This window comes from Cyprinodon variegatus, unplaced genomic scaffold, assembly GCF_000732505.1.
Source record: "Cyprinodon variegatus isolate N-32 unplaced genomic scaffold, C_variegatus-1.0 Scaffold396, whole genome shotgun sequence".
NCBI lineage: Eukaryota > Metazoa > Chordata > Actinopteri > Cyprinodontiformes > Cyprinodontidae > Cyprinodon > Cyprinodon variegatus.
This window is the reverse complement of record NW_015150849.1, coordinates 471,578-495,826: the sequence shown is the minus strand read 5'-3', so window position 1 is coordinate 495,826 and position 24,249 is coordinate 471,578. Positions and strand designations below refer to the sequence as shown.

The following is a 24,249-nucleotide window of genomic DNA, read 5'->3' as shown; positions in this document are numbered from 1 at the left end:
TATATATATATATATATATATATATATATATATATATATACCTAATACTAAAGGAAATCACTATTTCAAATGTTGTCGTTCAAAAACATGAACCTGTATTTGGTAAAAAAGACACATTTTCTTTAGTTAAGCTTTCCTTATTATAACCAGTAACCAGACCAACAAAAGCTGATACAAATCTTCACTGTAAATGGCATTTAAAAAGGAGATCAAATTATAGTGCAGTGAAACTGTTCTAAAAAGAAAATTCACACATACTAATAGAACAGTAATAAAGTAATCAACTACTACTGTACCCACCTTGGGTCATAATGAAACTGAAAATATTTGAATCTGTCCACACGCTATTTGTCGACAGATTAGATATTGAGCAAAGCAGAGGTTTCCTAATCTAAGCTATTCAACATTTGTTTGAACTCATCTTCTGAGACCAGCTGTTTAACGATACAGTCCAAGTTTACACACTGTTAGTGAAATACTGGGGGACAATGAATTTTTCATGTTTGGATTTGACAATATTTAAAAGCTTATTGGAGAAAATAAAACTGCTTATCCTCCCATGTTTGCATTTAGATTGATGACATCACAGGACTCAGACACAGAGGAATTTCACTTAAAATGATGACAAAGTGATTTTTAAAAGACTTTATCACTGATTCATAGTCATCCAAGTTGAAGGAACCCATGTATTTGAGATGTAGTTTCACTATACATTCTCAAATTACAATAATTTTCAACAATTTGCGTTAGTTGCTGTTTGGCTTTTGCTATCTGATTGTTTGTGTGCACATGCACAAGTCGTTGAGTTACTAACTGGCGTGCTCTGCTTGTATCATCTTGAGTAGAACTCTGGCATTGGACTTATTGTTTCTTTCTTCCTTAATAATATTGAGGAGATAAACTGCTCTGTAAGGTGGGGACAGCTTGTTGCAGTCCACAGATATCCCCATTTTTAAGTCTTTGAAATTCATGCAGTGTTTTTAATTATGGCTCAAAAATACATAAAAGACAGTAAAGATGGAAAATAATAACAAGGAAAATACTAAAAATAAATTGGGTAGATTACACATGATGCCACCAGAGACATCAGGAAGATTTGTCTTTGGCATTAATTAATGATTTACAATAACATGTATGAAAAAGGCTGGAACTCTAAAGAAAACACATTATTCTATATATGAGAACTGTATCTAAATTCTTGGTTAGTAGTTTTAAGATCCAGATAGTTCTGGATATGATATTTGTGGCTGGTACATAGCAAATGTTAAATCAGCACAGGAGTTAAGTTGTAAAAGTAATAAGATCTCTGAAAGTTTTTTTTTTAAAGTGTGAGCTCTAAGATAACTTTAAAGTATAATTTTTAAAGCTGGGCAACTGGTTTGAGGCCTTTTACTAAACTACTGTGGTAGATGGTGAATTGGAGCCGACACCCGTTACAAGGTGGCAGCAACGAGGTTGAGGATTTAAAGTGATTGCAAACCTTCATTCCAATCCTTAAACGGTGATCTTCATCCCTGCTGAAGTTGAGCCCCTCATGCAGATGGCCTGATGTATATAACGTCGATAAATGAACCAGAACACAAAAAGACTGATGATCAGCTTCACACAGTGTACTTCTCCCTGCTTTCTGCACTGTAGATCAAAGGGTCCCTGAGGTCCCAGAGGAGCTGTTCATCATCTTGACACCCATTTATAAACCATTTACAACCCACACTTCCACCTGTCATCCTATGTTTGCTCTGGCTGTGCTCTGCAAAGGAAGCCATCTTTGACCACTTTGCTCAAAATGAGTCAGACTTGTGTAAAAGGAAACACTTGGCTGTCATTGTCAGCTCATGTAGATGTGATGTATTTGATTTTGTGGCATCGTTTTTGGCATCCTAATTAGCTGCTGTTGCAGTGGATTGACCTGCATGTCCATGTCTATAACTTCATAAGGGTCCAGCTTCTGGAGCTGGCTTTAGCTCAGGATGAAGCAAGTCTTGATCATCGCCAGATGTTCTGCAAACTTCTGAGCCCGGTCCCAAATGAGCTCCCATCAGGCTGACAGGACAATAGTATTTTGAGACTTTTGAGCTCAAAAGGTGCCATAAGGAGAGACAGAGGCTATGGCCAGATGAGTATTGATAAACACAGACTTCAGAGACTTCACAGATGTAATTTCACCCTGACTTGCCATTCGTTCTAACCTTTACTCTCTGCTTTAGGGGAAAAACATTTGGCCACATGGAAACAGTTTCACCACTGATAATTTTAACATGCTTTTTTTTTTTTTTACTTTACTCACCATATGAATATTTGCACTTTTCTAAAGTAAAATGTCCTTGTTTGTTCAGATTTAGTATTATTACAGAGATCCACATGTTGGGCCTCACCTGTTTAAAGATCTAAATAAAGGTCAACACCACTAGTACTTATAAAATCCAATGAGAAGTTTGAAATACAATTCTTTTTATTTTCACTACAAGACAATATGTGTTTACATCGGTATGTAAATATGTATAACTTAATTTAGCTTTAAAGAGGAGATTATTGTGTTTGTAGATACTTAGTGTTTTAATCTGTTCCTTTAGTCGCTTTTAGAGAAATTTGTTCTCAGCATTTTTTTTTTATTTTTCCTCCGTTTAAATATTCCCAGATTTTTTCATGCTCCAATTACAGTATTTAATATGTTATTTTGTATTAAGCCCACCTGTAAGTTTAACATATCTTCAGGCTTAAAGTTTTGATCAGACTATAAAATGAGAGTTTTTTCCATTGCTTATACAAATCAACATCATCTCAGTTGGATGGGATGGATCTGTGTATCTGTGAAAAGATTTTCAGTGGATTTCACTTTTTAAGGACTGCTTTCCTGCTTCAGGTTGCATCTACACCTTAGACCTAAGCACTTAACAGCTTCTTAAATGTTTTCCGTAGGATTAGAGTTTAAATGCAACTCATGTCAATGAAAGCATGAAGAAGCATGCTTTGCTGTTAGGAAAAGTCTTTATCTATCTATAAAAATACTTCTTAAACCCTAAAATACCCAGTTTGTTGAATATAATAGACATGTATACATTAATTATAGATAGTAAAACATTTAATTTCTAATGTTGTATTTCATCTCCCTCAGGAGCCAGATTAGTCGGAGCAGAGCTCCCTTTTGTCAGGATAAATAATAAGCAACAATCAAAAGCAACAATGTTAGGAGAAAAGAATGGGGGGAACCTATATGGATAATAATAATAATAATAGTTATTTTCATGAAAGGAAAAAAACAGATATATAATTGTGGTATTAGGATCAATCAGGAACAGATACAAGGTGGGGGCCAATATTTTTGTGACACATAGATCACTGATATCACTGAGGTATAAAAATCCTCTGGAAATGTTGATGGCCCATCTCCATTCTTTGGACACCAACATGAGTCCAGTGCTGCAAATATTATACCATTATTCTGTTAAACTTAGATTAAATCATGTTTAAAATAGGAAGTGTTATCTAAAGAGGGACCCCCCTTCAGGGTGTAATAGCTTTTATGACATCGCTATTAATGACAGTAATTGCCCTGCTCTGTGAATACAACATCCATCCATCCATTATCTGACACGCTTGTCCCAAGTGGGGTCACGAGGGGTGCTGGTGCCTATCTCCAGCAGTCAATGGGCATGAGGCGGGGTACACCCTGGACAGGTCGCCAGTCCATCGCAGGGCAACACAGAGACAAACAGGACAAACAACCATTCATGCACACACTCACACCACTTAACTTAACAGTCATGTTTTTGGACTGTGGGAGGAAGCTGGAGTACCTGGAGAGAACCTACACATGCTCAGGGAGAACATGCAAACTCCATGCAGAAAGACCCCGTCCGGGAATCGAACCCAGAACCTTCTTGCTGAGCAGCCCGTTAATACAACAATCAGCTAATTTAATTTTTCTAATTTACAACTAGTTCTGATAAAATTTTTGAAGTCTCTCAAAGGTTTTATTCAAGTGTCGATCATCTTCCTTTCAGCTCCTTGTTCAGGACGTGGTGTTAGGACAACATATCTATTATACGTTTTTAATCAATCTATCTAGATACAAATAACCTTCAAAAAGAGTCTAAATTAAAGGAGGTCATGTCCAACTACTTAACCGGCTAGTTTTGACTTTTGACAACTGAGGTTTCAGAAGTGGACTTACAGTATATGTGGGACAACATTTCCCAAGTGAGGGTAATTTTCCCAATGCCTCTTTCTACATTAAGCCCTAAGGCCATTAGTGATGGAGGCTCAGTGCCCCTGATTGGCGAGGCAGACCAGGAAGTGGCTTCCACAGTGTAGAGCTGTAATGTTTTAATGATGGTGTGTTTTAGCCTTAGCTGGGTTGAGGTGGTGTTATAAGATTTGGGAAAAGCCCACACTCAAACCCCATATGGTGAGAATTATAATAATTTAGGGCAGATTGTGGTTCATTTGGGGGTGCTTGTAAAAATTTTGGAAAAGTTTAATTTGAGCCGTTTTAGGTCTGTGAGAAAAAAAACAGTCAAAGAAATGATGGATCTGTTCCAGCGGATGCCTCAAATGCTTGGTAGTCATGGTCGGCTGCACTGCAATTTCCAGCAAAGACTGGCATGAGCTAATAGAACAAAAACAAACTAAAGATATTTTTTTCTCAGCTGAGGCTGGCATGGTTGGAAGTCTTCCAAGAGTTTAATCATAATCTTTTTTACAAGACTTATTTCAGAGCCAAGTGAAAAAAGGCAACACAAAGTAATGTATTTCACAGCTTCCAGGTGCCTATATGATATCACATAAACCATAAAGCAGCTGATGACCTGCTTTGAAATATCTTCATCCTTTTAAATCGATTTATTCTTTTAGCAATGTGAGTTTTTACAGGAAATGTTTAAAGCCATAAGTATGAAAACTGCTTAGCATTGCTGTACCAAAAAGCTGGAAAATCATCTAACTATTCACACATGGTTATGGTAAATATGCAAGGAGACAAATGAGATAAACAAATAGGAATATAATAAAAAGGAAATAAAGATTCAGTTAAGCACAGTGTTTTTCACAGTCACTGTTTGCGTGAGCTTCTCCATCCAAAACACAATTCAAGGGCCCGGAATCACGAGACTCAAACTATAGATTAAACATGGAAGTCTAAATCTCTAGAAAATTAAATGCATTTAAATTTCCTTGGATTTAATGGCAACATCTGTCAAAAGTTGTGTTCAGTTATTAAAAACAGCAAGAGCTGGGTGCCATGAAATATACATAGAGACCTTTACTTTTTAGATAAACTCACTCCCACTAAAACACAGCGTTTCCCATTGTAAGCGGTAGTGATTTTGATACCAGCCTCCATGAGGCAACCCTATAAGTAACGATCCCAACACGATTGCCACAAGCATTAAGAGATTTTTTTTTATATATATAAGCATACATTTTAGAGATATTTTAAGAGCAGAAGGTCCAACTGAAACACATTTACATGGATCTGTGTGCCTATGTTGTGTTTCCATCAGAATTTAAGAGTAAAAACTGGCTCAAAATGCTTTAATTTGCTAAATTGGAGAGCTCTTTCAGTGACAGACTGCTGCTTCATTAATGCACCAGGGAGCGTAATCACAGATCCTTCCTCCCACCAGCTGTAAGAGTTGATAACCATCACTGTTCCCAACAACCTCAATAAATTGTCACATTCATGCTGATTTTGCACAGTTTCTGTCTTAATCACGCAAATAACATGTTGCTGAAGAAGCTTCTTGGATGGGAGGTGAAACATCTTCTAGAAAACTTCACGTCCAATTGCCTAGACTGAACTTCTTCAAGCTTGACTGAGAATCTTCACAGATATGCTGCTATCATTTTAGCACGTCTTTGGTGTTGCTTCTATTTTTACATTTCCACTACTGTAAAAATGTCCACAGCTGTATATTAATTGTTCATTCCTTAGATACAGAGTATTTCTATTGTAAAAACTGTTATCTTTTATACACTTTTTTAAGGTCCACATTGTGTGACTTGTTTTGCTATAACCTTTTGCTGCTGTAACACAACAATTACATTGTGGGACAATAAATGGGTTTCCTATTCTATTCTAATTTAAATGGTGAAAATGGCATATATGTTTCTGAATGAGGCTAAAAACCTACTATCATTTACCGTCAGCAATTGATTAAGCATCCTAATATTTGCCATTTTGCATTACAAACAAGTCAAAATTAGCTGAAAGGAGAATAAAGTGTGGCAGTATTTAAATTTGGACTAAATGATAACATTAAAGAAAATATTCCTTGATCCCCAAAGTTACATCCATTTATTTCAGTTTATTATATTTCTTCTCCTAAAGTGGATGTAAATCTTTGTTGTACATTTGTGAGCATTGCATAGTACTCACATTAAACTTTTCTCTCTTCAATTGAATGGTGAAAGGATTACCAGTATGATTAGGGTAAAACCGCAGAGGACCATAGATATCAGCATTTTATGGACGAGGACCAGCCCAAAATTTAAGCGAATGAAACGTCTACTTAGGGCTCCAGGGCAGGGCTCCCATGAACAATCCAATGTTTGCATTTTTTTCCAAATATAATCATGTCTTTAAAAACTGAAGTAATAAAAATGTGCAACATCATAACAAAAATCAGACATTGGATGAAGGTATCTCTGGAAGTGACCGTCATCCAACCGCAGCATCTGGAGCAGGTGGTGGTACACGCTAAACCAGGAGGGTCTGTGGAGGATCTTGTGGTCCCAGTAACACCAGTGTGATTGGCTTTCGACACTGGATATATGACTATGATTCACAAGTTAAAATCAAAGTTTGCTGTGTTGAGTTACACTGACAAAAGGGCATTTCTCATTACCTGGTTGGTCGATTTGCAGTTTTCCTGAGCTTCAAAGTGTATGCCGTTCTCTAAAACCTGACCCTTCTTTGAGTTTCTCCACAAATTTTGTGGGGATGATTGTTTATTAATGAGTCCTTCACAGAACAGCTGGGTTTTATACTTAGATTAAATTATCTATTTACTAATTAGATGCCTCTTGAAGGCAATTGATTGCACTGGGGTTTCATTTAGGGGAATCTAAAGGTGGCTTAATATGAATGCCTGTCATGTCTTTTTAGAATTTAATTGTGTAAAAAATAAAAAAAACATGTATCCTTTTTCTTCTACTTTACAATTATTTGTTACTTTGAGAAGGGCTATCATATACGGTAAGCTCCAAAGAAAAACAGTGAACAGTGAAGAACTATGAATATTTATGAATACTATGAATATAAGCCACTAAAATAGTTGCCCGTTTTTATTCTAACAGGAACAGACAGGCTATTTCTACATCTTTCTGTAAATTATGAAAAAATAAATGCTGACATAAGCTAATGGATGGTTAACTGTAACCAGAAAGGATGGAAGACAATCAAAGGTTCCATTAGGAAAGCAAACAAGTCATTTTTCAAAGATTTTTTATCTATTCCTTTGTTAAGCAAACTGTCACTTAACTAAAGTTTCTGTATGATTGTACCTCTTTTAGAGCTGATGCAAAGCAATATTTTATTTAGGAACCAAAGTCCCGACTCATCATGTTAGGTAGTCTGTTTCCTTAAGGCTTCCTCTATCACCCTTTTAGGACAACATTCTGCTGGGAAATGTTTTCCTTCACAGTGTTTTTTTTGGTGGTTTGTTTTTGGCCTCACACTTTAATTGCTCTGATTTTCCACAAGCTTTTTTAATTGGGTGCCTGCTAAGAACAATATTTTGGATCAAAAGATGCCTATTTCAGCAAAAATCTCCTCTACTGAAAAAAGTACAACAAACAAACACTAAAAGCGAAGAAAGAAAAGAACTTTCAGGGTTTATGATCTAGTAAATGATTTTAATATAAGTTACAGACCTGTTATTAATTGAGAGACATGCAGAATTTTAATTTTTAATGATCTTGTTTCCTAACCAGACACACTTGTTGTGCTATTGTGAAGATGCTGCAGGGGTTTAGCTGCAATAATCTGAGAGGCAGGAAGTCTGTTAGCCACATCCTTGCAGCCAAGCTTTTTTATTTTAATCGTGCGATCCAGACTGCCTCCAAGATATCGGTGGTATAATCGCCTCTGTGGCACTTCAGGGAGGAAAAGCGTTACATCCTTCTAACAGCAGGGAGTTCCAGACTCATATGGTTTTTCAGCAAGGATTTTTATGATGGGCTAAATAGAAAACATATTTTTATCCTGAGCTCATGTTTTCAGAACAAAAACAGGACTTAACAAATTTTCTTTAGTTGAACAGCAGTTTCAAATTGCTCATGCTGTGTTTTAAATTAATCATCCTTGATAGGCTTATGGTCCTTGTCGCCATACACAGACAGATTTATCACAGAAATTGCAGCTTATTGATTCTCTGTTAATGAGACTGATTAATCAATAGGGGTTTGGCACTTGGAGGGAGAGGGGTAAAAGCCACAAATCATTAACTATGCAAGAGTATGGAAATTATCTAAAGTGTCATTCATCTGAAGGAGAGAAGTACAAATTCAAGCCTTTAATGACATATCAGACAGCAGAGTGAAGGATGGATGCTTATTCACTTACCAATAAACACTGTTACCTACGTGCTCCTGTGTGTGCATAATGAAAACTGCACTCATGCCTGGAAACATAAGATCTAAGCTCAGTTTGTAGCACAGAGACAGACATATTGATCAGGCTCAGATAAACTGAGAATGAGGAGGCAGCTGATGGGCTGCTCACAACTCTTGCAATTGGATAGTAATCAATTAATGGTCTTTTATTATGGGATCAGTTATTAGGAATGGTGGAAACGGCTCACCTTGAAGTAAACACAGGAGGCATTAAACTTTTTTCAAAGTCAGCAATCAGCACCTACCACAGGATCATCTTTGTATGCATATGACTTTAATCCACATAAAGTTTTATTTATGTGTTTGTTTTAAACCTGCTCTGGTTGGAGTTTATTAAAAAATATATTGCCCCACTTATTTTCTAGAAAGCATACAGAGCTGGAGCTGAAGAAAATAAAGATATCTCTTACGCTACTGTGAATATGGAGTGCAGCGTGCATTGTAGCACCAATATTGAAGATGTTTTAAAAGCAACATTTATTCAGCTATGAAAAAAAAAATTGCAGCATTTAAAAAGAGCTGTGTTGAAAAAAAAATCAGGAGCTCTACAATAACTGGTTCTGCTTTGGACATCCTTTTGTAGTCGAGCTGTCTTGTTTTTTCATATTTATCTGGGTGTAGGAAACAAGGCTTGCGATCTTTGGGTGTTCCTATTTCTACCAACATTTGTGGGCGACAGTGGCATTGGATGTAGGAGTTTGCCCTGAAATCGAAGGGTTGATGGTTCAAGCCCTGACTCTGACTCCATTGTGTCCTTGGGCAAGACACTTCACCTGCATTGTCTACTGATGGTGGTCAGAGGGTGGCGCCAGTGTACGGCAGCCCCGCTTCTGTCAGTGAGCCCCAGGGCAGCTGTGGCTACAATGTAGCTTGCCACCATCAGTGTGTGAATGGGTGAATGAATGTCGTGTAAAGCGCTTTGGTCAAGTCTCCTAACTTGAATAAAGGCACTATATAAGTACATGCCATTTACCATCTATCTACAATCATCCACAGTGCTACATATTATTTTATTCTCTTTATGTTTAATTTAACTCACACATTTTCAGCAGGGTTACTTAAATGGCCATTGCAGAAAGCTGATTTTATGTCTGGTTGACTACTTACATGTTCATTTTGCCATATATTTTGGATTACAAAGACCAAATATAGCCCTCTTTTAAGTTTATTTTTAGAATTTATTTATGTTTTCATTTTGAATTTCCTGATATATTAAAGCATACATGTAACAGGGCCATTAGAAGTGAAGCAGGCCCACAGCATAACAAATCTTCCACCGTACATAGCTGTAGGAATTCGATTATTTTCAACAGATTCATCCCTTAATTTACTTCAAACCAACCTGCGGTTTCTTTTGGTTAAAGTCACAGTACTAGAGGTCTTCTAAATGAAGCACACCATTTCTATTAAAGTTGTGGTCAAGTTTATTTCCTTCAGCATATTAACATTTATGGCTGTGGGAGAGAAATCACATAACTTCCAAATTGAAACTTGATGTGATAGTGTCAGCTGGATGCTATGGGATCTGCCCAAAAAAATCATGATAACCTTTAATAATAGGGTATAAATTTAAATTTTTTGTTTGTTTATGTAAGGCTACAATAAAACAGAGCTTAAAGATGTTAAGCACCACTCAAAAAACTGATTTCCTCTGGATTAGAGGTGCCAACATAACTGAAAAAGTCTGTTTAAAAAAACATCTTGGTTAGTGTGTAGCGGTCATTAAATGCCTTTGCTAAATCAAGTCTAAGTAATGATAAGCTTATTTTATGGCATATTTTGAAGGGGATAAATCCTAATGAATTCGCTCCCATAATTGAAAGTCACCCAGAATATATTTGTTTGAGGATTTGCTTTATCCACCTCTTTTCTAAAACCTTCAAGATGTTTGCTTTTCACATTCATTAAGTTGTACTCATATACTCATTATTCATACTGACTAATGCTGCTTTTGACTAAATGATCTTGACTGATGTTTTGGTCCACTTACAACCGCAATTTAAAACCATAATTAATACGTTTAAATCATCTCTCTAAGTCTTAAAGCGAAATAGGTATTTCTTTTTCTTCTTTATGAGCTCAACTAAAAAAAAAGGATTCTTACTTTATTAATCATTCGTGTGCAAACTTGTGAGAATCTGCTGCAACATTAATGCAGTACAGATTTTGGTTTGCGTTTCACTAAACATCAAATCAGTCTTTGATCATAAAAAGTTTCACTAAGAAAATAAATTCACCTCGAAGCTCATCCGAATTCCTGAATGACCTCTTCTTATGGCCATTTGGACTCAATTGAGGCTTCCAGTGTGAAACAAATAAATCCCAAAAGCTCTGTTACTTGTTTATTTTATGGAAAACCACATGAATGCTCTCCTTTTCCAGTAACACAATGAGATCTATGGAGCCAAAAAGGGGATCAGACAGTTCATCCTCTGTTTTAATCATAGCTCTTTGTCCGTTTGTCAGGCAACCGATTTGCTTCTGAAATCCTAGTCTGCCACAAGTCTGGCTCACGCAGCTTTGCTGTCAGTCATGAGCACTCTGAAACCCGAATGGTGCCCACAATCCCTGCTTGACTGATGGATAGATGGGCTAGAAATCATACCAAGCAATGCGCTTAAAGAATACCACACATATGTTGTTGGTAATATACCCATGAAAAAAAGAATAAATAGATGAATCAGTTTATTGTTCTTCACAGATTATTTCAAAGAAATAAGAGCATATTTCATAATCAAACAAATACAGTATGTATACTGGTCTACTGTGCAAAGTGCTTTTCACTCTTACAGCCATATGTTTAACACACTAGCTGAGCTCAGCAGCTGGACAGCCTGGTCACACTTCCTGCAGACATATTGGACTCTTTAAATACACACAGGAACCGGCAGGGGAGGCGAGGATGAAGCGGGGTGGGCGCTCTGCTCCTGCAGGAAGAAGAGGGGGTTGAAATCTGTAGGAAATTGCTGTTAAGTGGTTCTTGAGGTTTTGTGGTTTTAGACTCATCAGAGCTAAAATGAGTGGATGGTCCTGGTCTGCAGACCTTAGTAGTGAGGCCCGAAGGGGCTGCAAACAATAACACCGTCTTGGATCAGAACCTTTAATCATAGATGATTTGAGGTGATTTAATGAAAGAGGAGCTAGAGTTACTAAATGTTGGTGAACTGTTAAGTGTGACTGTAGCTTTGCTCCCTCAGGTATGTAGGTGTTGAACTCCTACCTCATTAACTTGTTCAATATTTTTCACATTACAATCACGGACGTGTGACTTTATATGATAAACCAGCACAAAATCGTTAATTGTTGTTAACTACAAGGAAAAGGACATGTAGCTTTCAAAATATTTCAATAAATATTTAAATCAGAAAAGGTTTGGTTTGCTTTTGAATCATCCCCAGAAAAAAAAACCCAGCAGTGCTGCACAAACTGTGATCTAGAAATGAAAAAAATGACAGCGAGACTGCAAACCATCAATGACATGGTCATCCCCAGTCAACATAAAAGAATCTTTTAGAACCAAAACTAAGATCTTTACGCACTACAAATCTGACCATAGTGAAAGATTGTCAAAAAGAAAATATTAGGTCAAAAACCACACAATATACGTATGAAATCAGTTTAGACCAAATATATATGTTTAAAAAATGTTCTTAGATGAACATTTTTATGCTTGTCACAAGATAAAAAACATGAAAACTCTACCTGAAATGCAAAACAAGGTGGTGGCAGTGTGCTGCTCTGGGAATTCTCTTCTTCAGAAAGCTGGTGAGAGCCTATGTGATGATGGATACAGCTAGGGAAAGGGGAACTGATTAAAACCTGTAAAAGCCAGCCAAATCTGAGATTTGCATGGAGGTTTAACCTCAAGAATGCTTCTAAACATACAGCCAGAACCACAATGCAAAGAAAATCTTTTATTTGAATGGTCTAGTAAAAGTCCACATGTAAAACCAACTGAGACTCTGTGGCATGCCTTATGATTGATGTGAACCGTAATGTGAACCTAATAAGAGAAAGGGTTATTAATCACAGCTGTGGAGTTGATTATTGAAACATACTTTAAGGGTTGTATCTAAATAACTAACTGGAAATGTTTTATTTCCACCCAGAAACCTGATGCCTCGAACTCTGGACGGGCAGATCACCATGGAGAAGACACCCAGCTACTTTGTAACCAAGGAGGCTCCAAGCCGTGTGTGCACAATGAACTGCCAGACCAAGCTAATAGTTGTGGTGAGAGACCCAGTAACGCGTGCCGTGTCCGACTACACCCAGACTCTCACCAAGAACCCGGGTCTTCCATCCTTTCAGAGTCTTGCGTTGAAGAACTCCTCCGCAGGAATAATCGACACCACTTGGAGTGCCGTGCGCATTGGCCTCTATGCCAAACATCTGGAGAACTGGCTGCAGTATTTCCCCCTGTCTCACTTTCTGTTTGTCAGTGGTGAGCGACTTGTGTCTGACCCCGCCGGGGAGATGGGACGGGTTCAGGACTTCCTGGGTTTGAAAAGGGTTATTTCAGATAAACATTTCTACTTCAACCAAACTAAAGGCTTTCCCTGCTTGAAGAAACCAGAGGGGAGTAGCAGACCTCGCTGCCTGGGAAAGTCGAAAGGTAGACCTCATCCCCAGATCCCATCTGAGGTTCTACAGACACTCAGGGACTTTTACAGACCTTTTAACCAACGTTTCTATCAGATGAGTGGACAAGATTTTGGCTGGGACTAATAAAAAGGGACACGTCTGCCTTATAAAAAGCATCTGTATGTTTCTTTACAGTTTTGACAAATCTAAGATTCTCAGGGAGGAGTAAAGGCTGTGGATGCAACATGACAAGCAGCAGATGTTGGGCTGACACTAACCGCAGTGCTGCTAATATGGTTCAATACACCTTGAGGACTTTAAAGCACTCTCTTTTAAGGTTTTATTTTCCTTTCTTTTATCCTGTATTTTGTTTATAAGATGAAGTTATATTTATAGCTTATGTCGATATAAATCCTTCATTAAAATTATCAGCTATATTAAAAAAAAGTTAATTTATTACCATGTGCTTTTTATTACATGGCAGATGAAATATATAAAATAGGCTTATTAACTGACAGGACATTGGGGGCGATGTCATACCACACAACGCTTTGACGCATTTATACGTTTGTTTTTGTTTTTTTTTCATGAACAAAGACAATCAGATCAATTGTTTGATATTGAAAAGATATATATTGTTTGCAACTGATGTACATTTATACCTCAAATGTAAATATTCAATTAAAAGAACACATATAAACATTGTATAGGTGGCTATTGTGGATTTTTAAAGACATTTTTAGCTGTTTGAAGATGTAACCCCATTTAATCTGGATAGAAGAAATCAATTCTGACCTCAGGTGCTTGATTTGGATTTCAACTTTTAGTTCTTTGCAATTTATGTACATAAAGTGACTCTATGACTGCTCTGCATGTGGAGAAATTATATAGAACAATGATCCTGACAAATCTACCTCTAAATAGCTTCAACAACTAAAATCACAAAGTCTGGCCTTTATGATTGAGATTGGGTACTTGTGGAATACCTTTTCAGTCTGGCTGGATTAGGATAATTCTGCAAAGAGGAAAATGCAAAAAGTCCCCTGCAAAAGACTTGCTGCCGGTTATTATAAAAACTTGATTGCAACTCATGCTGCCAAGGGTGGCCCAACCAGTCATTAGGTCTAGAGTGTAATTACTTTTTCACATAAGCCCGGGTTGTTTTGTATAACATTTTTCTCTTGACAAATTAAAACCTAATTAAAAACGGCTTATAGTTTTAAATGATTATTTTAGAGGGTTTTCAGTATTCAGCCTGCGCTGCTGTAGGATTTCATTCCTGGAAAGTGACATATCCTTTTTTTTTGTCTTTTCGGAATTCTGATCATCCTATTAGTCCCGTTTCCTGTTAGAAAGTTTGTCACTTTTCAACCCAGTAGTACAGCATTAAAAGTCACAACATGAAAAATAAATATCTGTAGCCAACATGTAATCCAAAAGATGGAATCAGAACATCTAAGAAGTTAAGCATTAGGAGCAGTCCCTTTTTGTATGTTCAGAGAAACATGGTGTGTGCTATAATGCTTATAGCCCCCACCTGCTCCTTGCTCAGCAGCTTGTTTTATTTTGGCTTCAAACAGCCTCTGCTGACACCTGAGCGTAGCAGTTGCGGAGCGCAGTTAGTGCACTCCGCCTCCTTAGACAACCGACTTCAGCCCAGCTTGGATTGTTAAACGCGGAAAAGAAAAAAACAAAACAATCCAAACATGAAAAGCAAAACAAAAAAATTGAAAGAAAAGAAAAACACAATGTTTTCCCATGGCAATGCAACGCAACCTCACCAACACTACATGGTGGTAGCCTGCGAAGTCACCGCAGCCTGTGGGCCGGTTCTAATCGTAAATAAATATCATCCAGGGGGCCATGGATAAACAACCAAGGGCCTTGACTTTGACATATGTGCTCTACAAGATTCTTTTCCATGCAGGATTGACGTGTAAAGAGAAACAAGTATGTTTTTAATACTGAAAACAGAATGAAATTACATCAAATGTCTCTTCTACAGCAGCGGAGGGAGTTACATGAGAAATCAATGAAATCCCAGTAGTGCCTGTTCTTATGTTAATGTAAAGTTGTCCCCACCTCTGACATCACTGCTTTGAATTTGTCTCAGAAATGCACCATGGCTTCTGGATGTTGGATTCACAGAAAACTGTCATCTGAATGTACCACTGGTAGAGTAGAGGTGAGAGAAATAGATCTCTTATTTTACTGGTGTACAGACTCTGATGTCATTGTGGATAATCCGTCCTGTTTTCCAGGGAAAACAGGCTCACTCTGAGCCATTTATAACTGATTGAGGTCATCACTGCTCAAATGACCAATGCAAATCAGTTTTGTGAATTGTTCCTTCACTTAAAAATATAATGCAACTGTTTTTGGCATTTACTTAATCATATTTAGTTAGTTTAACACCATTGTTTAATGTTAGCAGGGTATGACATGAAACAATTGTGTTAAAGTAACTAAATATGAATAAGTAAATGCCAAAAACAGTACCGGTATAATTTTTTTTCATCTTCTTTGTTTTATTCAGATCCACACCCACGTTACTCGTTTGTTTGTCCCTTGAGTAAAAGAAGAATTTAACTACAGTTCAACCAATAACAAAAAGCAGAATGTGAAAAGGAATCTCAAAAATATTTTTTTAGGAATTGATAGATCAATGCTTGAACTTTGTGCCTTGTGCTGATAAGCTAAAGGATACAGCAGAACTTAAACTAAATAAAGACAATGACAGAGTTAGCATCACTGATCTCTAAGCTGATTTGCTTTGTTGATGGTTACATTCTTTCTTAATGTTGTAGTTTTATCTCACTACAATCGAACAAGCTTTAACTTTGTTTTTGTGGGTTTTATTTCCATTTTGTCCTCTTCTCTGAGCTTTATAACATGATCCTACAGCAGATCTGATCCTTTCTCTCTGGAGCAGTTCTATAAATCTATTAAATTTTAGCAAAATTTTGTGAAAATCTTTGTCAGAGTTATATTCAAAGGTCAAAGTTGCTCATCAAATTATCCAGGGTGCATGTGTTGAGATCAGGACTTGAAGCAACTATTTATATTTTTATCTAGCTGTCTTCCAACTTTTTAATTCATAGTCTAAAATCTTGCTCTTTCTTGTGTTGATTTCTTTACTTTTTAACTACTTATTGAGGGATCATTAAAGAGAAATCCCACGATACTCTTTACTGCCTCCACAATGGAGGCCACATGTACAGTTTAAGGCCTGCGTGTGTTGCGGCCTTTAATTACACAAGATGTGAGCTCACCCCCTCTTCTTTCGTTGTGGGTTCAGAATTAACAACAGAGCTCCCTTCTTTCATGATACTCTGGCCTGTAAGAGTAAAAAAAGAACCAGCATCTTCCATGGGGAAACAGCCCAGGATAGAACCCACTGGAGAAATTAAACGTACCCTTCGTTCCATAATAAGTGGAGATTTGATTTAACAAAACAAGAAAATAAACCAAACTGCTTTGTTTGAGCTTTGTTTGTGGAAATATCTGTGGTTTGATGTATATATTTATGAGTTTCATAAAACACACACAGTTCCTTTAACACTCTGCACCTCCTGCTCCCAATAATTCCAGTTAGGACTTCTGTTTGTTGTTATCCCTGGCATTGGATTTTAAAGACACTAAAATTTTAAATATCAAAGACTTACTTCATCCTTGAAATATTTTACTGCTTGCATTAATACTGCGCCTGCTAGTAGAACTGCTTTCTGCCTGCCTCGCAGCAGGCATTAACAGATATATTTATTCTGCCATCTGGGAAAGATATTAGTGTCCTTAGAGGGCAATCCCAGAAGTAAACTTTCCCTAAATCAGCATAACTTTATGGCACTTAAGATAATCTACAGCTTTCACTAAACACTTGTAATTATGTGAGAAATTAAACTGAGCTTAAGAAGGACTGGCAAGCAGTGGCCTGTTTTACCATGGGAATATGGCTCAGAACGCCTTTCTGTCAGTGAGCAGCTAAAACACTTAAAAAAACACATCTGTGTTTTTTTTTTGCAGTATGAATATTGTAATAATATAGTTCCATTAATTTTAGCGTATTTGATTGATGATGCCATTGTCAGATGCTTGGAACTTAGGACCCAATATTCAAGCAGATAGATCAGGGCAACTTCAAACAGGCAGTTATTGGATTATAAGCATGCAGCTGCCTGTCAGCTGGGTCAAATACGCAGGATACTATGTAAAAATAGAAACTCAGGTTAGTGACATAGGGCCCTGTCACACCTTGCCGATTTAGCCAGCGTATGCCTGATGTCCCAGAATCGCTGGCATACACTGAACTTTCTATGTATTTTTTCAATTTTAGCACTGTAGCAAGGTAGCACTTCTGCCTTGCAGAAAGAAGGTTCTGGGTTCGATGACCCTGTCTTTCTGCATGGAGTTTGCACATTCTCCCTGTGCATGCATGGGTTCTCTCCGGGTACTCCGGCTTCCTTCCACAGTCCAAAAACGTGACTATTAGGTTAATTGGCTTCCCTAAATTGTCCTTAGGAGTGAGTGTGTCTTTGTGTGTATCTGTGTTACCCTGCAACAGACTGGCCACCTCTCGCTCATGGACAGCCGGAAATAGGCACAGGCCCCACCGTGACCCTGACAAGGACTAAGCGGGAGAAAATGGATGGATGGTATCTGTTATCCTTGAACTTTTTATGTAAAATGTAATATTTCATATCCAACAACATTGTCCCTTTACTTGCGCTCCAATAAACTTTTACATTTTATTGTAACATGTAATGTAATGCAGTCCTAAGGGCACTAGTCTCGAATTGGCCTTGGTCTCGGCCCCTAAAAGTCTTGGTCTTGTCTCCGGCTTGATTCACTCGTCTCTTGGTCAATTATGTACTTGCTCTTGGAAACCAAGTCCAGTGGATATTTTTTTTATTTTTACGGAATGACTATAAACTGGATGACTGAGAACCTTCATAAGCAATCTGTTCTTGGTCTTGACTTGGTCTATGGTTAGGTGGTCTTCACTATGACATTGATGCGGTTGCTATTAGCTTATACTGTTCAACTTTTGAAACACCATACAACATATCAAACTTAATAAAATAATCAAAAACCAACTAATTTAGTTGGAAGCACTTAATCTCCATTTTGAAAAAGCTGAGCCATTTTCCAGTACTCAAGAAAAGCATAGAATGTGCAAGCTATGGGATGCGTATAACGCTTTCCTATCAGTTGAAAAACCCGTTTAAACCTGGTAACAAATGACTTTTAATGGTAGTGGAAACAGCTCAATGACCTGTGTAGTCAAATGGGCAAGCGACCCTCAGCTCCGATGGGCATGCTGTGGGAACCAGAACCGGATTGACCCACTAACTTACGTGACACCATTGAGCGTAACATACAGACTTCTACATACCACGCCAGTCGCTTCTGATCTAACAACCTGAAAAAACTCAGTTTACATTTGATAAACATGGTGCACCACTGGTAAGAGGAATTCAGACCGATAAAAGAGTGAAACAATAAAGCATACTTACTACGCTCTGGCTTCCTTCCATGTTGCTCTCCATGGTTTACTTTCCTGATTTCTGTCACACTGATGACACCATCAACGCAAACCCTGCGTGATGGTGTCACCAGACACACAGCAGCAGGGGGTACAGAGGCCACACAGCTTGCCAGCTGGGGGTTAGAGCCTGCTTTTTTGCCACAGAGAAGGGAGCCAAATGCATATTGTTAGCAGGTGAACCTATGTTTACATAATCCAGGTTAACAGACTATTTTCATTGGGAAAGAGGCTTTAGAGTGGCTGCATTGCCATAGCCTAAGAGAATCTGCTGTTGTGATGGTCTCTGGTTTCAGGCCTTTCCTGCAAAACTCGGAGAGAAAGGTGCAGACAGCCAGGTTTGGGATGTGTATTGTCATATGTAAGCAAAATAGTAGGGATAACTTGGCTTTCAGTCAAAGTGGAATAATGTGTCACTTTGCCAGCAAGGGAGAGGTTTTTCCCCTTTGTGATAAGGGAAACCAGGATGTCCTTTGAAGGTTCTCCTGTGGTGGTGAAGTGTCAGAGAAGTTTCAGCTTACAGTCTGTAAGAATCCCACTGCAACAAATGTTCAATATTCCTCCATGTCCATATTCATCTCATGACTGTGAAGCCCAACACATAGAACTTAGACTTGACTATTTAACCTTGACACTTTTTTGTAACTTGGGAAAATATTATTTGGTCTTATCTCTGAAAAATTATGTACTTGATCTCAGCCTCTTCACCTACAAAACCAAAGTAACTGTATGCAGATTACATAATTTTTCAATATTCAGGGTTTTATTTTGTTCTCACTTTAGTACACATTAGTGCACTTTGCACACAAAGATTTTGTTGTTGAGCTGTTAAGCAACATCAAGGTGATTCTCCTAAATTTTCTCATAGACCTGGATTTCTTTTTTTTTAAGAACTAAAACTCTCTGGAGTTCACACGGCTACAATGGGATAGAAAAGGAAGAAATGCATTAAAACTTAAACCACAGAAAGAAACAAAGTTTACATCTTGGTATAGCATTTTGCTAGAGAATAGCTGAGCCTGTTCAAAAAGAGAAATAGATATCATCCACAATCTCCTTTGATTTGGTAAAAACTATGGATTTTGTCTAAGCTTAGTTACACATTTCATTTAATCAGATTAAGTCATGTCTATAACTGTAGAGTATATTTTCTTGTTAATCTTTTCCTTTACTTGCTACTGCATGAATTTCCCCACTGTGGAACAATAAAGTATTACTCTATTCTGCTGTATTCATTGTGGTCATGTCTTTATATTATCTTGTTAAACCTTGCAGAATTGTGACTCCATCTTTAACTGATGAGAAAGTCACTTAAGCTGGAAAGAGTTTGGTCACAGTAGTTAAGAGAAAGCACATTTTTTTCACGGATATGAGCTTGGAGAATTTTACAGCAGGTTTTTATGAAATTGTTTTTCTGGACACACAAGTTTCTGCAAAGGCTTCCATGGTAAGTTTTTTTTTTGTGGCTTTTAAAATGCCAAGTACTGTCTGCTTATAGGGCCTTGATTGGAATAGATGGAGGATGAAAATTCACAGACATGCCTGCAGTAAGTTTACGAGGTATGAATGGAGACTCTGCTGCCAAATAGAAGGAAAACTTTCACACTAAAAATACAATTCTGTGGAAATGCTTTTGGAAAGCCATTCATTTGCATTTGGCTGGTGCCATATACAAAATAAAGAACTTCTTATGTGGCCAATAAAACCTGAATTAACTTACCTGCTAATCTGCTAACTAAATTATCAGTGTTTTGTGCATCACTTTCTTATTTTGTCAAAGCTCCCATCTATGTGTCTTCAGTGATAACAATGTCACAGTCTTGAATGACTGGGGAAATAATGACATTGAAAAGCTATTCATGTTCCTTGCACTTTTAAAAGTTTTGCCACATGACAGCTTCAATCGTAAAATTACTTTATTTGGTTTTTATCCAGTGGAGTAAAAATCATGGCATGCATGCAGACATTCATACCATCTCCTTTCTCCCTAATCTCCTGCTTCCAAATAATTATCTTTGGCAGTCACCTAATTAGTAAAATAGCTTATGTTGACATTGGTCTAACAAAATGCATGTTCCGCCTCAGATTTCTATGAGAGGATATTATTACATCGACATTAGGATAAAGGTAGAGAGTTTGCTGTTTGACACAAGCTATAAAGAGGACACACAAATATGTGCAAAATCATCCTTGCACCAGATGAAAAAAAAAAAATTCTGTTTTTGGCTATCATTCAAAACCCACATTCATGCCATAACATTGTGTTGGCAGCATCATGATATAAAAATGCTTTCTGTTTCTTCAGCAGAACAAAGGACGGAAGTAAGAGTTGGAGATATAAGCCAGGGTAAATAACCATAAAGCCCTCTTCCTAAATCTAATTAATAACCAATTTGTTAAGATCAATCTTTACAGAACCTTTCCATCCAGGTAAAGATAAAGGTAAGGTAAAAAAGAATGGGTCAGTCTCTAATGTTTGAAATATTATTGTACAGTAGCAGAATTTGGTTTCTGAAAGCTGTCATGATCTCAGCACTGATGCCTGATCTGATCACTCATTTCACACACCTGCTTAACTCCGCCCAGTTTTTATTACTCGCCTATATGATCCACCTGCAGTAGTCACTAATGACTAAAATAAAATAAATTAAAAATGTTAGTTTTTAGATCCTGAGACATAAATCAACAGATCTTTGGCTTAAACAGTCAAATTTGGTTCTTATTCCTGATAGTGTTTTTAAATTAGCTGTTTGTAGCATGATACAATATGAAAAAGTTATTTAGGTATTTTTGCAAGGAACTGTGAAATTGCGTGAGTCAACATTTTAGAATATATTAGAAAAAAAGGTCACATTGAGCATGGTTAATGTGCAAGAATAATGCACTTACAGTTCTGACATGCAGGATAGCCCTACTGCGTGTCCAAAAATATCAAATTAGCTCAATTTACTAACCTTGTGAGCTTTTTTCTCTGTGATGTTTCATGTGTTCTGCATCCTCTGACTCAGAGCCTCCAAAGTTTCTGAGTGTTGGTGGTTGTTTCCTTAGAATAGCTACACCACAGGCCTGTCTGGTGGCTTTTCAATGCATCACGCGAAGCAGGCATCACGCACTGCCATTTTTCTGGAAATGCAGACAGAGAAGATGTAGACTGCCTGTCTGCAAAACAATTTCCCATGGAGGACCCTCTGTCTTCCAGGAGCAAAAGAGCCTATACATAGGAGACAGGGGAAAATGTCTTTTGACCATTTAAGCATATAACTTTTTTATGGTGTGTTTTTAAGTTGTGTTTTGTCATAAGCCATATTAATTGTGGACTTTGAAAAGTGACTATGCTGGATTTTTATGCAACCCTAAGCTTCAGAACTCTCTCTGCAAAATACTCTGGGAGACACGTCCTAGGGGCCATGTGATTCCCACAGGCTGGGGCCAGAGACAATATGGCCAAGGAATCACACTCCCTAGGATTCACATGTTCAGTATCGTGTTGGCTGATGCAAGAACCATACAGTCTAAAACATCTGCAAATTTTTCTCTCTGAGTTTACAGGAGTAACTTTGAGGTACACGACTGGTGAACCGTAAGGTGGCCAGATTTCTGAAATCCGATCTGTGGACATTTCCAGCTCATAGATAAAAATAAATACATATCATCAAAATTAAAATAGGAAATTAGGACCCCGTTTGTCTGTTTCAATTTGCATGTTTTCAAAACAAAAACTAGGCTTTGTTGGGTTACTGTATAAAACCTCGAACTCAACGCTTTTCCTGACATTTTCGATTTTAAAAACTTCCTGGATGGGGAGCGAAACATCTTCAAACTTGGTAACAAAGTCCAGAGGATTGTTTTTAATTTTTTTTTGGAATGACTATGACCTAGATGACTGAGAATCTTCACCAGCGTAGTCCAGCTAGACATTTGCTGTCAATCTAAAAAAGCAAAAAGATCTAATTTCAAACACTGAAGGGTTCAGTCTTGATGCTGCAAAGAGTGCTGTAAACCGTGACATTAAAGGGGTCATAGAATGGAAAACCGAGTTTACATTGTCATAGATGAACAACGATAGTTCAGTGGGTGAAATAGACTTACAGAGAAGTTCAAACCCCATCGACACCTCCTTTCTCTGCAAATCTCACAATTCCAAACTTCCACCATAAAACAGGCAAATCCAAACAACGCCCCGAGTTGACCTAAACTCGAGGATGATGCCTTATTTGGTTCTGGCCTGTACTTTTTTCACACAATTTCGATGTTTTAGTGAGTGAGTGCTTGTTGCTATGATGCATCATTCAGCAGCTTCGCTCTGTGAGCGCAGAGCTCATCTAAATATTCATGAGCATAACATAAAAGGAAGAAAACCTGTCATTTCATTCTATAGCTTTTAAGCAGGCTTGCATTAGGGCACATAGAACAGCAAATATGCCATTTTCAGCCCAACCAGTGTTAAAAACCCTAATGAGAGACCTAAAGGACCAGCACCAAATACCCAATATTGTTGGGATCTGGAGCTGTACCACCTTCCTCTAGCAGAGTGCGCCATGAGTCTCCAAGAGCTGGAGTCTTCCAGCACACCTGAGGCGCATCTTCTCATCAAGAGACCTGCCCTATATAACCAGCTGCCAGACCTTGCTTCGACGCCGCAGTGTTGACCTAGTTTGCTTAGCGACCTGAGCCTAGAACCTAAGAATCTTTGCTCTCTCTTAAGAGAGATCTGATTCTAATTCTCCCTTGTTTTTTCCTCACAGGAAATCTGTCTCTACCTGAGGCTCTGGATGAGCTTAACCTGCCGAGATTGCCCTCGTGAGCCAAACCTGAAGATTCCTATGTGGATTCCCCTGCTGCTCTTGGCTAAGAGCTGGAAACTCAGATCAAGGTCTGCCTTATAGTCAGAAGCAAGACGCTGCAGCTGCTCTTGGACTCTGCTGAACAAACAGTCTCTGGACCCAACAGTTCCCTCTCTCTCAAAGAGAAGCCCGGACTCCTTCAAGGTATTCTCCTGAATAATCTAAAGACTCATAACTCATCAGTCCGTTTCCTAATCAAACTATCATCTCTGCAGACTCCAGTGAACCCGCCCTGACCAGTTCCAGATCCAGTTCATGATCTTGTGTTTTTGTGCAACTATAAAACTCTGTTAAACTTTTAACCAGCCTCCGTTGTGTTCTGCATGTGGGCTAAGAACTTAAGACCCATCATGACAAATATAATCATTCTATGACCCCTTTAATGTCATCTTTTCAAAACGGAAATAAGTGTACCCACATCAAAGTGATGTGGGTACACTTTCTTTTCTCTTTGAAGAATTTAATCTTCTATTATTTACAAACTGGGAATGTTTTAAGTGTGATGAGCAGTTCCGTCCTCCTGGAGATACAGATGCAAGTGCGAACTGTAGGAATACCAAGACACTCTGTTTGGCTTCTCCGAAAGAAACTTAAAACTGACTGTTAAAAATATGCACATAAACGAGCTGCATTAAGGCAGCCTTTGTCAAAAACGGAAGAGAAAGT

At 37.9% G+C, this 24,249-nt stretch overlaps 1 protein-coding gene across 1 annotated transcript in view; it reads left to right on the top strand.

Annotated features, from left to right (window-relative positions):
* Positions 1 to 14,091, top strand: part of hs3st6 (heparan sulfate-glucosamine 3-sulfotransferase 6) — an 18,433-nt gene extending 4,342 nt beyond the window's left edge. Inside the window, exon 2 of the mRNA XM_015387513.1 lies at positions 12,723 to 14,091. Within this exon, the coding sequence (XP_015242999.1) occupies positions 12,723 to 13,341 (619 nt within the window). The 3' untranslated portion in view covers positions 13,342 to 14,091. The remainder of the gene's footprint in view (positions 1 to 12,722) is intronic.
* The last annotated feature ends 10,158 nt before the right edge of the window (positions 14,092 to 24,249 follow it).